General features: G+C 41.7%; 1 protein-coding gene across 3 annotated transcripts in view; it reads left to right on the top strand.

Annotated features, from left to right (window-relative positions):
• The first annotated feature begins 969 nt into the window (after positions 1-969).
• matr3l1.2 (matrin 3-like 1.2) overlaps positions 970-16,056 on the top strand; it is an 86,690-nt gene continuing 71,603 nt past the window's right edge. The window contains exons 1-6 of one of the 3 annotated variants that reach the window (XM_034182245.1): positions 970-1,081; positions 2,061-3,029; positions 13,057-13,118; positions 14,063-14,101; positions 14,271-14,380; positions 14,676-14,725. In XM_034182245.1, the coding sequence (XP_034038136.1) occupies positions 2,229-3,029; positions 13,057-13,118; positions 14,063-14,101; positions 14,271-14,380; positions 14,676-14,725 (1,062 nt within the window). In that variant the 5' untranslated portion in view covers positions 970-1,081; positions 2,061-2,228. Of the gene's footprint in view, positions 1,082-2,057; positions 3,030-13,056; positions 13,119-14,062; positions 14,102-14,270; positions 14,381-14,675; positions 14,726-16,056 lie in introns of those variants that run through there. The other 2 variants (XM_034182246.1, XM_034182247.1) reach the window with 2 other exon arrangements.

Genomic DNA, 16,056 nt, shown 5'->3' with positions numbered 1-16,056 from the left:
CATGAAAACCCTCTATAAATATGGACCGGCCGGCCCACGCACGTCTAAACGTGCAGCGGCCCACCGGGAAAATGCCCAAAATCACAGATTATCAATCGGAGCCTGCCAGCCACCCTCCTGAAGAAGCCCATTTCGGCCGCCTGTACCCGCCATCTAGTTCTTTCGGTCATGACCCAACACCCATCTAGTTCTTTCGGTCATGACCCAACACTCATGCCTTTTGGGTCAGCTCCCTTTTCGTCACAACAGTGCGGTGGAGCGAATGCAATACTGCCCCTGCTGCGCCGACTCTCCGGCCAATCTCACACAATACTTTCCCTACTATCCTACGTTTCAGAAATTCGCGTGCCGCTCTCGGAGCAGCAACACACAGAATGTGTCTCTTTGTCCCAGATAGATCTCTTTCAGTGCAGCTTCTTGTTCTGACTTTAATATGAAGTTAACACCCAAGTCTTTCATCACCAACTGTAAATGGTAATCAAAACATTCCAATTATATCTTTCTGAACTCTTCCACATCAAACTCCATTGTGTCAATGTTTACAATGTGCTTGAGCAATAACAGGTGAAGTTGCTCATAAACTTTAAGTTTCTTAAATATTTATTACGGCCATTCTTAAAACTTCAGTTAGCTTTAGAATTTTATTACTGGTAAATTTTAGAATTAATTTAGATTAGATATACTCATTATTTTACAGGAATATATCACAATTATCTGGGAACTATTTTATGCGCAGGAATTCATCAAGCACGTCGGCCGCGGGCGCGTACTAACACAGAATACCCAGAAACTTGAGAGTTGTTCTGCCGTAACGAGAGAGTCCACTTTTAGCTTGTCATAAAATAAGCTAGTGGCGCTCGTGAGAGTGTGCACTGTGAGGAGGAGGAGGAGGAGGAGGAGGAGGAGGAGAAGAAGAAGAAGAAGAAGAAGAAGGAGAAGAAGAAGAAGAAGAAGAAGAGAGAGAGCGAGAGAGAGAGACAGAGGAAAAAAAAAAAAGTGTGTTCGCTGCAGTCATCGCGATAATACACCATTTTGATTTCCTGATCGCGTCTTACGCGCATCTGGTTTAAAATCGACAGAGGTAAGAAGTCGATGAGTTTACGATTATATGTAAAAAAATAAATAAATAAATAAATAAATAAATAAAAATCACATTAAAGCCTTAATCTAATCAAACAGCATGCAAATATATTAAACATTGTCTTCAGAATATTGAGTTTGTGAACTGCGTGAGAACGATGAGCACGAGTTGTAGGCCGTAAGCTAAGCTAAGCTAATGGAAGCTAAATGATCGTTAGATTTAATTCATTATGTGTAAAATCGACGTGGGAATTTAAGGAGTTTACATGTAAAAATCCCACATTAAATATGTAGTTTAACAGAATGCATCTATGTGAAATACTATCTTTAGAATACGGTGTTTATGAATTGCGTGAGGCCGTAAACTAAGCTAATTGAAACTAAATGGTCGTTAGATATTTTTTATTAGTTGTGTTGGCTCTATATTTATGATCACCTGACGACTTAACGGTATTTAATTCAGTAAAAATACATACTTGTACAGCGTGTAAACATGCATTTAATTATTAAACGCGGAGTTTCTAGCATTGTCGTTAGCGTCGCTGCTGGCTGAGCTTCTCTCCTGCAGACTTGAAAATGATCCAGTTTGTCTCTGAGAAACATTTAGAAGCCTGAATTTAGTTTCTTGTTTTGTTCCCCCCCCCCCATCAGTCTTGGTTTTCTTTCATTGTCGCTGGACATTTTTTGGCTCTATGTCTTCATGTTATATTTTTCAGCTCAATTTGATCCAAATCTCTGCTTAATATTTTGATGATGCTTTCAGGTACAGTCAGCTTTCTGTTATCTTGTTGGTGCTGGTCTGAGGTGAACCTCGAGTCCTTAAATCCTGTTCTTTAACTGCCTCACATGCTTACTGTATTCCCAGCTTGCCTTAATTCCAGTACTCTATTTCCAGTACATGCGCTGGTGACTCCGCCGGCTTCAGGTGTCTTTGTGGCTGTAGGTCTCAAGAGTGTCCCTACTTCCTTGTGTTTCAGCAGACGTCCCAGAGGAGAAGAGGAGTCCACCTTCATTACACTCTTTTCACATTCACCTAGCAGAAGATTCAGCTTTCCCCACATCCTTAAACACTTTTTGGCTGCCTGTTCTCTTCTTGATCTTGAGTCACGTGAACCTTTTGACAATCAAGTGCTCCGGCTTGTGAAGCAATGTCTCAGAAGAACCAGTCAGATGGTGGTGGTCAGAAAGGATTCACGGTGGGGCGTGGCCTCCTGGCTGCTGCAAAGACCTTGAACTGTAGCATGAATGAACAGCGTTCCGGCAGGCAGATTGGGGGCTTAGGTTCAGGGGTCAGGGTGGGTGGCGGTGGGATGGAAGGTCAGGAAAGCGGTGCACAGGGGTCCCGTCTCGGTGGTAGTAGCCAGCTTGGCAGCACCATGAAGCTCTTTGCTAGTTTGGGGCTGTCACCCTCTGACCTGGATGCTCTGGCTCAGATTCCTGAAGAGGACATCAGTGTGGAGACGCTGCCCGAGATCCTCATGCAGTTGAAGAGCCGCAAAGGAGAAAGTGGTGAGCGGCACATGTCGGCTGGCACCCGAGATCTGTCCTCTATGTCTTCTGATGCATCTTTTCGAGGAGGCAGGGACAGTTGGGACAACATGTCCATGGGGAGATCAAGTGGTCCCTCTGCAGGTCAAGGTTCGGCTCTAACTCAGCAGCCCATGGACTTTGGTTTCAGCTCCATGCAAGACATCTCCCCCAGCCGGGGATTCAACTCTAATTACAACAACAACAGTGGCGGTGCTGGGAACAGAGACCGACCATATTCTGAACTTTCCCGTAATTCCTATGGTGGGCTCGACATGGGACTGCCGCCATCCGACCCCATGTATATGCAGAGGAGGATGGGCTCCCCATCACAGGGGAAAATCCAAGACTTCTTGGGAGTTTTGCCCCCCATGTTCCCACATGTGTGCTCTCTTTGTGACTTTGATGTGCATTCCAACATGGTGAGTACCGTCCAGCTTCCTTTTCTTCCTCCTCCTTCTTGGTCTAACTTTGAAATGTTTCAGTTCAGTCCGAGTCAGAACCTTGAGCTCAGTTCATATCATGTGTTCTCTTCAGTTCCGACAGGTCCAAATGTAATCGCCCTCATATTGTCCAGTGAGTGGAAATCATCCTTTAAGTTCTGAAACCTCCTGATAGCTTGCACACTCTTGATTTTCTTCCACATTTTGCATAAACACGGCAATATTCCACAGGAATAGTTAACCCAGAAAATTCACTTCTTATCGATTCTCTCTGAGCTGACTGAAGATTTAATACACAACAGTTTGACTGTTTCAGCTCCTTCCTGCTCTTCATAAAGCTTTAAACAAAAACCTGCAGTCTTGCCAGGTTTTTCATCATTGTCCTCCAGATTTGTCAGCAGAATGTTGACCTGTAGCTTAGTTTATACGCATCTCCACAATCATGAAGGTTTAGACAGTTTAGCGATCTATGACATGTCAGATTTAACAATACTGAGATAAAAGCTTACGGTGCAGATTGTCATCTTTAAAATGAGGATAGCTGAATCCAAATCGGGTGATTTGTGCTGAAAGTACAGCACTTTTGTGATCCATATGTACTTTCTCCAGTGTTTATGTATCACTAATCCACCAGACCAGAATTTGGAAAACCTGGTCAGTATAGTAGTAGTAATAATATGTATTTAAAGAACACTTTCAGGTTTTAAATTTCAAAGTGCTATCCACATTCATATTCGAGAATGGTTGAATGATAATCAGATGTTTATCCTTTAATGTGAAAAATCATTGTGATAAAGGTATTGTAAGGACCATGCTAAGTGGTGCTTGGAAAATAAAATTACAGAGAGCAGATTGCAGTGCAGACACTTTCCTTTTATATGATCAGAGTGTTCTGTGTAATGTTTGAATTTGTAATGATTTTGGAGAAAAACAAATTGCACTCAGTGACAAAGGTTGAATTTCCATGAAGTGCGCTTCATCCATGACACAAACACCAGAGGCTGGTGTATGATCATGTGTGATCAACTCAGTTTTTGTGCACTGCGAGAGACATTTCCTATTCCTTGGTAATATCTCAGTAAGACAGGCTTCAAGCATTGAGTTACATTTTACAGACATGGGTGTGAACAAAAATCTCAGGAAACCAATTTTTTAGATATGTTTCATTTTTGTGGCATTATTAGCAGAAAATAGTTGGCTTTTGATCTATGACCTTTCTGTAGTCATGAAAATGTTATTAAAAAAAGCACTGATATATGGTGAAAATTGCATGAAATGTTTTGTTTTTTTTTAGTTGAAAATTTCGGACAGTGCCACCTATTTTGGCGTGTTCTACATTTTGTATTTATATCGGCACCCAAAAAGTTTGCATGGAACTCACAAACCATATTTAAAATTTCAAAACTCCAGTTTTTAGGTATTCCATTACAATTTGTCTAAGAAATTCATTGCCAAATGAGTTGAAAATCAACAAAATTTACACATTGGAGCCAAAAGCGGAACTTCTAATACTTGTCTTTTCATGGTAAAATTTTGATATTTCACACAAACATTGTGAACATATGTTAATACACAAAATAATCAATTTTTATCTATTGGTAAATACAGTGTGCTTATGTCACAAAGTAGACATCCAGCCATATCAGAAGTTGAATGCGTGAAAAAAATACCGCCCTGTGTAAAAAACAAAAAAAAAAACAATTTTCATCCTAGCTCAATGAAAATCATATCTTTCTATTGCCAAATATGTCAGTTCATGAGATTGTATTTAGATTTCTGCATCTCCTGTATTTTTTGCAATTTTTTTTTTTTTACAAAGACCTTCACCGTGATGCTGTAGAGGTATTTTTGAAAACACGGTGTATGTCATGAGAGTTTAGATCTATTTCTGAAACAGATATATCGATCACCAGGAATGATGTTCCTGCTCACTACAGAAAAAGCACACTGCTCAGGTCAACCAATGATACTGTCATTGTGCAGTGATGTGGAAATGGAACCTTCAGCAGGATTAGGTCTTCAAATGTTGATCTCCTAGCTGAGAATAGAGTTGATGCAAGCAGGGCTTCTCGCAATGAAAATACATTGCACCTCTACCATATGGCACTGTCTGAGCTGAGACAGGACTAAAATGTTAAGAATATTGTAGAATTTCAAGAAAATAAGTTCATATGTTTTGATGAATTTAGTTTAAGCAACCTATGGTGAGACCGCTGTCTCATGGGTCTGTAAAACTTAGTTACTGCCAAGGTTAGATATTGCTTCGGGTAAGTTCACATAACTTTTTTTTGGATAAAGATTTTGTATTAATCCTATTGATTATATATTGAGAAGTACAAGGTCTATTAGAAAAGTATCCGACCTTATTATTTTTTTCAAAAACCATATGGATTTGCATCACGTGTGATTGCGTCAGACAAACTTGAACCCTCGTGCGCATGCGTGAGTTTTTCCACGCCTGTCGGTTGCGTCATTCGCCTGTGAGAAGGCTTTGAGTGAGGAGTGGTCCACCCCCTCGGCAGATTTTCATTGTCAGGAAATGGCGGAATGATTTGGGCTTTTTTTTTCCATCAGAATTTTTTCAGAAACTGTTAGAGACTGGCAGCTGGAAACCATTAGAAAAATTTATCTGGCTTTCTGTGAAAATGTTACGGGCTTGGTAGAGAATAAGGAGTGTTACTGTCGCTTTAAGGATGGCCCCCAGCGGCTGTGGGGTGCGCCGCGCTCCGAAGCCGCCATCGACAGGTTGAATGACCATTTCATTTCTAAACGGATGGCTGTCTGGATCCTTGACCATCGTGTGCCATTTCTTTGATTATCACAAGAGCTGGACATCAACCATTTTCTGGCAGATTTCACTTAACAAGAGATTTTCTCATGGAAAGCCGAGCAGAGGCTTCGCGTGTCACGATGGATTCGCTACTGGAGCGAGACAAAACCACCTCCATTTTGGTCTCACAGGACGGCTTTGAGATGGCGTTCAGACAACTGTCAGTGGTTTTTCCATCGAGTGATTATCCGAGAAATTGTGGATGTGCCTGGACATGCCAGAACATGTCCTGTGAGGCTTCATCACGGCGTTGCTTTGCGCCATGCGGCACCACCGTGACATGCGGAATTCCTCCACACGTCTGTCTCAATGTGCCGAAAAAGTGCCGATGTCCACGTCTTTTCACAATTCCTGTGCTAGTCAGATGACGTCCCGGATAAAACACAGCGTCCAGTTTGGAAATGAATGGCACATTCTACTGTTACAGGAGTTTTTGTCATGGAAAGAGGAGCAGAGGCTTCGCGCGTCACGGCGGTGCTGCATGGCGCACAGCAGCGCCGTGATGAAGCCTCACGGGACATGTTCTGGCATGTCCAGGCACATCCACATTTTCTCGGATAATCACTTGATGGAAAAACCACCGACAGCTGTCTGAACGCCATCTCAAAGCCGTCCTGTGAGACCAAAACGGAGGTGGTTTTGTCTCGCTCCAGTAGCGAATCCATCGTGACGCGCGAAGCCTCCACTCGGCTTTCCATGACAAAATCTCTTGTTAAAAGTGAAATCTGCCAGAAAATGGTTGATGTCCAGCTCTTGTGATAACCAGAGAAATGGCACACGATGGTCACGGATCCAGACAGCCATCCGTTTAGAAATGAAATGGTCGTTCAGCCTGACGATGGTGGCTTCGGAGCGCGGCGCGCCCCACAGCCGCTGGGGGCCGTCCTTAAAGTGACAGTAACACTCCTTATTCTCTACCAAGCCCGTAACATTTTCACCGAAAGCCAGATAAATTTTTCTAATGGTTTCCAGCTGCCAGTCTCTAACAGTTTCTGAAAAAATTCTGATGGGAAAAAAAAGCCCAATCATTCCGCCATTTCCTGACAATGAAAATCCGCCGAGGGGGTGGACCACTCCTCACTCAAAGCCTGCTCACAGGCGAATGACGCAACCGACAGGCGTGGAAAAACTCACGCATGCGAACGAGGGTTCAGGCTTGTCTGACGCAATCACACGTGATTCAAATCCATATGGTTTTTGAAAAAAATGTCAGGTACTTTTCTAATAGACCTTGTATTTTGTTCAGCTAGAAACAGTATTTTTATTGTGTTATAAGAGTTTATTTTTTGGCTTCTGTGTCAGTAAAATGTAACTCTGTACTTGAACCATGTTGTAAACTAACCACGTTATTCCCCTTGGATCAGTCGGAGCTTTTTTTTATTTTTTTTTTTATGTCAAAATACGATGTAAGCCACCTAATGTACATGTCAAAGAGGATGCACATCATTTTGCCATAAAAAGCTTTTTGTTGAATCCAAAGTCAACATGTGTTTAGGTTTTAAATAACTGACAATCTGAAAAGAGTACCTTATTGGGCAGTGCTGTCTCGTTTGAGGGTGGGCGCGAAAGGATTAAAATATGATGCAATAATTCTACATCTGAGGACAGCCCTCATCTGTCTCCATCAGAAACACGTCACTTTCTCTGAGTTTTTGGGCAAATTCCAGGGCAAACAAAATGAAAATGCAAAGTAAAAGTGCTGATGCGGCGGAAATTGGACGTGTTGCGGGTTGTTTATGACCTGAGTTCAAACATATTGAGGCAGTTGTGTGGGCAAGAGGACGCAGCTACTCTGGTTAGCTGTGTAGGTTAACACTTACTGACGTGACCTCTCTCATTTGCCTTGTCTTCCCTTCTCCACTAGAAACCAAAAAAACCTGCACTTTTCGCGACTGCTTCGACAGTTGCAGCCGAAAGCAAAACGGTACACAATTTTCCATGTGAAGTGATGCCGTGTTTATGTTGCGCAGCGGCAGGCTGTCCCCAGAAGTGGTCAAGTCCCACGATATCACGGAGGAGTTCAAACGAGACTGCGCTGCCGTATTAATTTATAATATGGTTATGGGTAGGGGTGTCAAGGATCACAAAACTCCTGGTTCAGTTTGGATCACAGTTTTACCTCTGATCGGATAGTTTTTTCGGATTGGTAAAAAAAACAAAACAATGGGGGGGTAGGTTGGGTACATTGTCTTGTGAGAGGGTAATGACAATGTTATTTTGATAGTACTTTCTGGATTTAGAAATGTATTTTTTTCTTTGCTTATTTAAACATTTTTCCTGGGACTCAGGGAAGTCTTGGCCTTCATCTGAGGATGACTTGACACACACTCACTGATGTGAATAATCTTAGAGATTAATGCGCACATTTCATCCTCATCTTCCTGATATTTTTTCAGCGTTATCTCTGTGCTTGGTGTCTGGAGTGCCTTGAGATTGACAGGCTGACTCTTAGATTACATTAGAAAGAACTGGAAATTGAGGTTCCAGCAGCATTGGACAGTAGCACACAAAGTATCAAAAGTAGATGTAAGAAGCAATTTGCAAAAAGTAAATACAAATACCAGAACTACTAACTGGCTACAACTGCTCCTGTCCTTTGTCTTCCTGTTTCTCCTTCTCTCCCTGAGTGAGAAATTGTACAGTCTGATGGCCTGAGGGACAAAGGAGTTTTTCAGTAGAATGTGAGGCAGCAGAGGCTGTGATTTTAAACATGCTCTGTTCACATTAACCTGCTTTTTTTTTTTCTCACTTGAGCTTGCTGACATCCGCATTGAGTTTTACACAGTATTTATTTTAAAAACAGTCTGTATTTCACAATGTTAAGTAAACTTCAGTGTTTCCCTTACTATTATATTACTATTATATATATATATATATATATATATATATATATATATATATATATTTTTTTTTTTAATGAGTAAAAGGTTCCTTTTGGACCCTTAACAAAAAAGGTATGAGCTAAAAGCTGAAGCTTACTGACTGCCACAATTTTTTTTCCTTATTTCTTAGTGTTTCTTAAAACCAGAAAGTTGCCATTTGAAATGACTTTAGTTTTGTCATGTCTGTGATCTGCTTTTTTTCTACAAAATTAAATAACTGAATGAACATCCTCCGAGGCCGGTAATTCCATAATTTTTGCCGGGGGTTGTATGCTTCCTGTGGTGAGAGACAGAATCTAAAAAAAAAAAAAAAAAAAAATCCAGAAAATCACGTTGTATGATTTTTAAATAATTAACTTGCATTTTATTGCATGAAATAAGTATTTGACCCCCTAGAAAAACAGCCTAACAATTGGTACAGAAACATTTGTCTTCCATTACAGAGGTCAGACGTTTCCTGTAGTTCTTGACCAAGTTTTCACACACTGCAGCAGGGATTTTGGTCTGTGAGAACCACAATTCTTGCTGGTTGGTAGGGGGCCAAATACTTATTTCATGCAATTAAAGTGCATGTCCACTGTGAGAGACATAATAAATAAATAATCCGGAAATTGCAATGTATGATTTTTTTTTAATTTTTTTTTTTTTATTTGTATGTTACTGCTGCAAATAAGTATTTGAACACCTGTGAAAATCAATGTTAATATTTGGTACAGTGGCCTTTGTTTGCAATTACAGAGGTCAAACGTTTCCTGTAGTTTTTCACCAGGTTTGCACACACTACAGCAGGAATTTTGGTCCACTCCTCCATACAGATCTTCTCCAAATCTTTTAGGTTTGGAGTTTCAGCTCCCTCCAAAGATTTTTTTTATTGAGTTCAGGTCTGGAGACTGACCAGGCCACTCCAGGACCTTGAAATGCTTCTTACGGAGCCCCTCTTTAGTTGCTCTGGCTGTGTTTGGGGTCATTGTCATGCTGGAAGACCCAGCCATGACCCATCTTCAACCCTCTTACTGAGGGAAGGAGGTTGTTTTCCAAAGTCTCACAATACATGACCCCATCCACCCTCCCTTCAATACGGTGCAGTCGGCCTGTCCCCTTTGCAGAAGTGCACGTTGTTTCCACGCCAATGCTTCATGGTTGGGATGGTTTTCTTGGGGCTGTTCTCATCCTCTAAACATGGTAAGTGGAGTTGATTCCAGGAAGCTCTATTCTGGTCTCATCTGACCACATGACCATCTCCCATGCCTCTGGATCATCCAGATGGTCACTGGTGAACTTCAAACAGGCCTGGACATGTGCTGGCTTGAGCAGGGGGACCTTGCTGCCCTGCAGGATTTTAAACCATGACAGCATCATGTGTTACTAATGTAATCTTTGTGACTGTGGTCCCAGCTCTCTTCAGCTCATTGACCAGGTCCTCCTGTGTAGTTCTGAGCTTTCTCAGAATCATCCTTACCCCACAAAGTGAGATCTTGCATGGAATCCCAGACCGAGGGAGATTGACAGTCATCTTGTGTTTCTTCCACTTTCTAATAAGTAATCATAACAGTTGTTGTCTTCTACCAAGGTGCTTGCCTGTTGTCCTGTAGTCCATCCCAGCCTTGTGCAGGTCTACAGTTTTGTCCTTGGTGTCCTTAGACAGCTCTTTGGTCTTGGCTATGGTGGACAGGTTGGAGTGTGATTGATTGTGTGAACAGGTTTCTTTTATACAGGTAACAAGTTCAAACAGGTGCAATTAATACAAGTAAGAGTGCAGAATAAGAGGGCTTCTTAAAGAAAAATTAACAGGTCTGTGAGAGCCAGAATTCTTGCCGGTTGGTAGTTGTTCAAATACTTATTTGCAGCAGTAACATACAAATAAATTATTAAAGAAATCATACATTGTGATTTCCGGATATATATTTTTTTAAGATTGTCTCTCACAGTGGATATGCGCCTAAGATGAAAATTTCAGACCCCTCCATGATTTCTAAGTGGGAGAACTTGCACAATCGCAGGGTGTTGAAATACTTATTTTCCTCACTGTGTGTGTGTGTGTATATGTATATATATGTATGTATTTGTGTATATATATGTATTATGTAAAAGCTAGTGAGAAGTAAGCACTTCTAAAACTGAAAATGCTGTTTTTGGAACCTATTAAGACATTTTACAGAGGTTAGCATGCTGATGTCACTTCGTAGTTAAAAACTTGCTAACTACTTTGTTTCTGGTATATTATGTAAAAGCAAGTGAGAAATAAAGACACTGTTCTTGTAACCTGATAACACCTCTGGTGTCATTTACAAGACATTTTGTGGACATTAGCTTGCATGCTGACTTTTGCTAACTCAAAGCTAAATTTTCTATGGAGTTAAATTTGTCTTATTAATATGTGCAAATGCACAGAGGGTGATCTACAGATATTCCTTGATTTGCACAACTTGAACATGTAAAAATTGTACGTAAGACAGTAGGATCGTAATAATTAACTAAACAATTGCAAATTATAAATAACAAAATGCTCCTACGGCCGAGGGTATTTTAGCATTGCATTATATTTTTATTTACTGTAAAGTGCCATATCACAACAGAAGTCATTTAAGTTTAGTTTTCCTAGAAAAGCAGGGGTGCACAACCTTTTTTGAACCAAGATCTACTGTCAAAGTTGATGGTGTATCTACTATGCCACATCGAAAGCCACTGCATAGCCAAAATTTATTGTGCACTAATATAATAACACAATTTTCTGGTACAATGATAGTTTTAACAATAACAACAGCAATCTGAGATTTGTGACGTCCGCCAAGGGTTGATTAGTACTCACAATTAAAGATATGTGATTCACATTGTGATCTGGACTTTACCTGGATCCGGATTCTACAACACAATGCAATAATTGTATGGTGTTGCAGAATGGTCCGACTGATCAAGATGTTCGTTCACTCACTCACTCATCTTCAACCACTTACTGGAACTGGGTTGCGTGGGCAACAGCTCCAGCAGAGGACCCCAGACTTCTGTTCCTCGGCCACATTGACCACCTCTGACTGGCAGATACCGAGGTGTTCCCAGGCCAGTATGGAGATATAATATATAGAGGAGATATAATCTCTCCACCTAGTCCCGGGTCTTCCCCGGAGTCTCCTCCCAGGTGAATGTGCCTGGAACACCTCCCTAGGAAGGCGCCAGGGGGCATCCTTACCAGATGCCCAAACCACCTCAGCTGGCTTCTTTCAACGGAAAGGAGCAACAACTCTACTCTGAGCTCCCCATGGATGCCCGAGCTTCTCACCCTGTCTCTAAGGGAGACACCAGCCACCCTCCTAAGGAAACCTATGTCAGCCGCTTGTATCCGCGATCTAGTTCTTTCGGGCATGACCAACCCTCATGACCATAGGTGAGAGTAGAAATGAAGATTGACCAGCAGATCGAAAACTTTGCCTTTTGGCTCAGCTCCCTTTTCTTCACAACAGTACAGTAGAGCAAATGCAACACCGTCCCTGCTGCACCGATTCTCCACCAATCTCGCGCTCCATTGTTCCCTCACTCGTGAACAAGACCCCAAGGTACTTGAACGCCTTCACTTGGGGCAAGACCTCATTCCCTACCTGCAGTAGGCAATCCATCGGTTTCCTGTTGAGAACCATGGCCTCAGATTTAGAGGTGCTGATCCTCATCCCAGCCGCTTCACACTCAGCTGTGAATTGATCCAGTGAGTGTTGGGAGTCACAGGCCAATGAAACCAACAGGACCACATCATCTGCTAAAAGCAGTGATGAGACCCTGAGCTCAACAAACTGGAAACCCTCCTCCCCCCGACTAAACTTCGATATCCTGTCCATGAATCTCACAAACAGGATTAAAGACAAGGCACATCCCTGATCAAGCTGTTGCAATCTGATATTTAATTCACAAGGTGAAACAAAATAGTGTCTTCCTGATCTTGGTTTTACGTTGTGATGTCATTTTTCTGCTGCAGAACCTCAATGGAGCTGATGTATTTATTAAATCATTGTTCCAATTTCCCTCCATAACATTCAAAACCAGATTTAATCTTTAGTTTGAATGCAGTGTCTAAGGTAGAGATGTAAAGTTAAACATTGTCTTCAGTTGTAGCGATTGTTGAGCTTTAATGGGATGCAGCAGCTGTATAAAATGGACGTTTTTAGTCAGCTATTCCTTGAGTACATGTTTTAATCTGTGAGACTTTAGCTGGTTAAATAAAGGAGATGTGTGTATATATAATTCTTGAGATTGGCTGGTGGCTGGAAACGGCTTTTGCTGCTTTACTGATTCTGTCTATGTTCAGGAGTGGAACCAACACGTCAGTGGACTTCGTCATGCTGAAACCAGCAGGCAGCTCATCAACATGTAAGTAGCACACTGTACATACATGTTCTCATGTCTATTAGCCACCTTCTCTTTCTCAATAGCATTACACCAAACACCCCAAATATTCAAGAACAAATTGGGCCAACAGTTTCCCTGAAATGTAGTATACAGAATAAATATTAGGAGATACGGTTCCATCTCGGAATGTGACCAGAGGGTGGGAGTGGATTCTAAAGTGTTTTGGACATCATCTCCACACTACGCTCTGTATTGCTGAAATGTGGAGGTCGGTGTTCCAGAAGCATGCTACTCTGGGTCACAGAGTTGCATACGTCTCAAAACGTGTGCCCAGCAGGGTCACAGATTTGTGCCACATACATGACAGCAATTTTGCCACCATCCTGCATGTGTTGTGCCACAGTATTTTTGCAACTATCTAAAAAGAGTGATGCATGTGAGTACTTGAGGGATGCCTGTGACTGAAACTGTCAGCGACTCTCCCAAATCACTGACAGCCTTGTATCTGTGTGCCTGAGGCTTTGTTTAAAATGTTTGATTTCTCTCATTGTGAAGTAGAAATAAAGTACACATTTATGTTTCAGATTTTCAGTGAAACATATATTAACAAAATCTAGGTGATAAGGGAACAAAAATAAACAAGAAATACATAAATGTTAAACAGAACAGATTCTTCTCACAGTTTAAAAAAAATGCCATTTGTGCAAACTTAACAAGCTCTGTAACTGCAGCCATGGCTGAATCACAACTCATTGGAGACGGAGGATTTGCACTTGACATGAGAACTCTGCTCTTTTGTTTATATGCCTGATGCCTTTTTGGTGTTAATCTTGTTGCTGGAATTTGTTTTATGCATCATTTTTATTTGGATTCACTGTGATACAAAGATCACATCTGTGGTGCTTGTGCACATGCTGAATTATCAGTTCTAACATGCAAACCATGTGCTAATTATTGTGTTTTAGGTATCCAGACTGGGACCCTGGTATGGTCTCCAACAGAGGGTAAGACATAAATCAGTGTTTTCTGTTTTCCTTCTCGCTTTCTCTTTTCTGATCCCTGGCTGACTACATCTTTTGATTCAAAAGCATCCTGGTACTTGTCAGTTTTCCTTCATGCTCTGTGTAACCACCTGTCTGATTGATTGCTGATAAACACTTTATTCTGTTCCAGCATGGGACTCATGGGAACCCCAAACCTGTCTCTGGGGTTGTTGGGACCTGGACCCGGACCTGGACCCATGTCTTCAGGTCAGACAGGACGAGGCATGACCTGTAACTGGGGTAAGAAGCTCACTTATCTGACATCAGTTTTCCCAGATGATCTGATGAATCCAGTCTGCACCTGTTTTATAACAATCATAATATATTCTCACATATGGCAGTATAATTTACATATGAGCTGGAGTGAAGCTGAGTGGTTAAACGATGCCCAGGGCTCTGTGATCGGGATTCACTTCATGATCGGGGGTAGATTGTGGTACTTTTTGCCGTATTGCCCATGTCTAAGTGAGAGTAGATAGTTGACGTGTACTGAATAAATGAGTATTTCTGTCCTGATTTGTTTTTATGTCTGGAGGTCTTGGAAGTTCTGGGCTGTCGGGGAAGAGCCAGCTTGGACCACCTAAGGTCAGTGTTTGTGTGTGTCTGCCGTTTTATATTTAATCCCTTTTCTGCTTAGCCGGTAGTCTTAATAGTTCTGGGAGGAACCATCAGCTACAAAAGTTTATCCTTCGTCTTGGCACTTTTGAATGTTTGTATTTTCTACAGTGGTTTCATTAAGAATAGAAGTTGGAATAAAAAAAAATAATAGTTGCACACCTTTTTTGTGGTAGCAGCAGACGTGTGCCTGATGAATACTGACTGAATGAATCAAACTTATTCAGTGGTTTGCATTTGAAAACTTAAGGAATAATGGAAAATATTAATTTGACTTCCTGGTGGTCCAAGCAAACATATGAAATACAATCGAGCGGCTGAGACAGTCTGTCAGTCAGTTTATTTTCATGACATTCTTCTCTAACGCCACAGAACGGGTCAAGAAAGGGTTGTAGTCTTTCAGTCAAACACAGTTTTGTCTGCTAGTATCTGTCCGATGGCATATTCAGAGGGCTGTGAAGAAGCCAGATAAAGCGGAGGCAAAACCTGTGGATTTAAGAGCTTCAATCTGTTTTCTGTTCAAGAGGATGAATTTACTTCAGACTGTCTTCATGGAAACTCCATATGTTTGTCTTAACCGAGCATGGTAAATATGCATTTTATGGCTTGTGTAAAAAAGTCACATTGTTGAGATAAGGTGGGAGAATGACCTTTATCACAGAATAGCCTGCGAATCAAGAGTGCAAAAGGGACAAAAATGAAACCGAAGCTAACGATCTCCACACTTTAAACGAAATGCGCCTGGAGCCACTGCTGGAGCAGTGTGTGTCTGCATCTCTGCATTTCAGGACTCGGTGCTGGGACAGAGCTCATAGCGCCTGAGTCTGTGGAGAAGCTGCAAACAGAAGCGCGTGATCCGAGACACTGTGGAGATCTGTGCGCACGTCGGTGGATCCACCTGCTCTGCTTCCTTGTCCAGAACAAAGGAGGGATCATCTCCTTCATCGTCAGACTCCTCACTGTCTGGTTCAGACTCTGATGACATGCTGCACGCTCCGTCTTGCTCCATTTGGGGGGAACTGAAGTGCTTGTTCAACATCCATAAGACGCCTCATTTTTACAAAAAAAACCCCCCACCATACACCACCAAAATTATACACACTGCAAACACGCCAAATATTTCTCAAATACCAAAATTCTAATCGTTGTCTGTATACCCAAAGTGTGTGAGTGAGAGAGCGAGAGAGACTCTGTATAATAAATGTTATTGTGCTGTTTTGCACCTGTCTTAACGTAACCCTGAGAATGTATTTGTTGTTTAATTTTGTTTTAGCACTCTGGGGTCAGTCTGAACTGGGAGC

Source organism: Thalassophryne amazonica, chromosome 11 (genome assembly GCF_902500255.1).
Source record: "Thalassophryne amazonica chromosome 11, fThaAma1.1, whole genome shotgun sequence".
Lineage (NCBI taxonomy): Eukaryota > Metazoa > Chordata > Actinopteri > Batrachoidiformes > Batrachoididae > Thalassophryne > Thalassophryne amazonica.
Note: the sequence above shows the minus strand (reverse complement) of the source record. Positions and strands in the feature narration are given on the sequence as shown.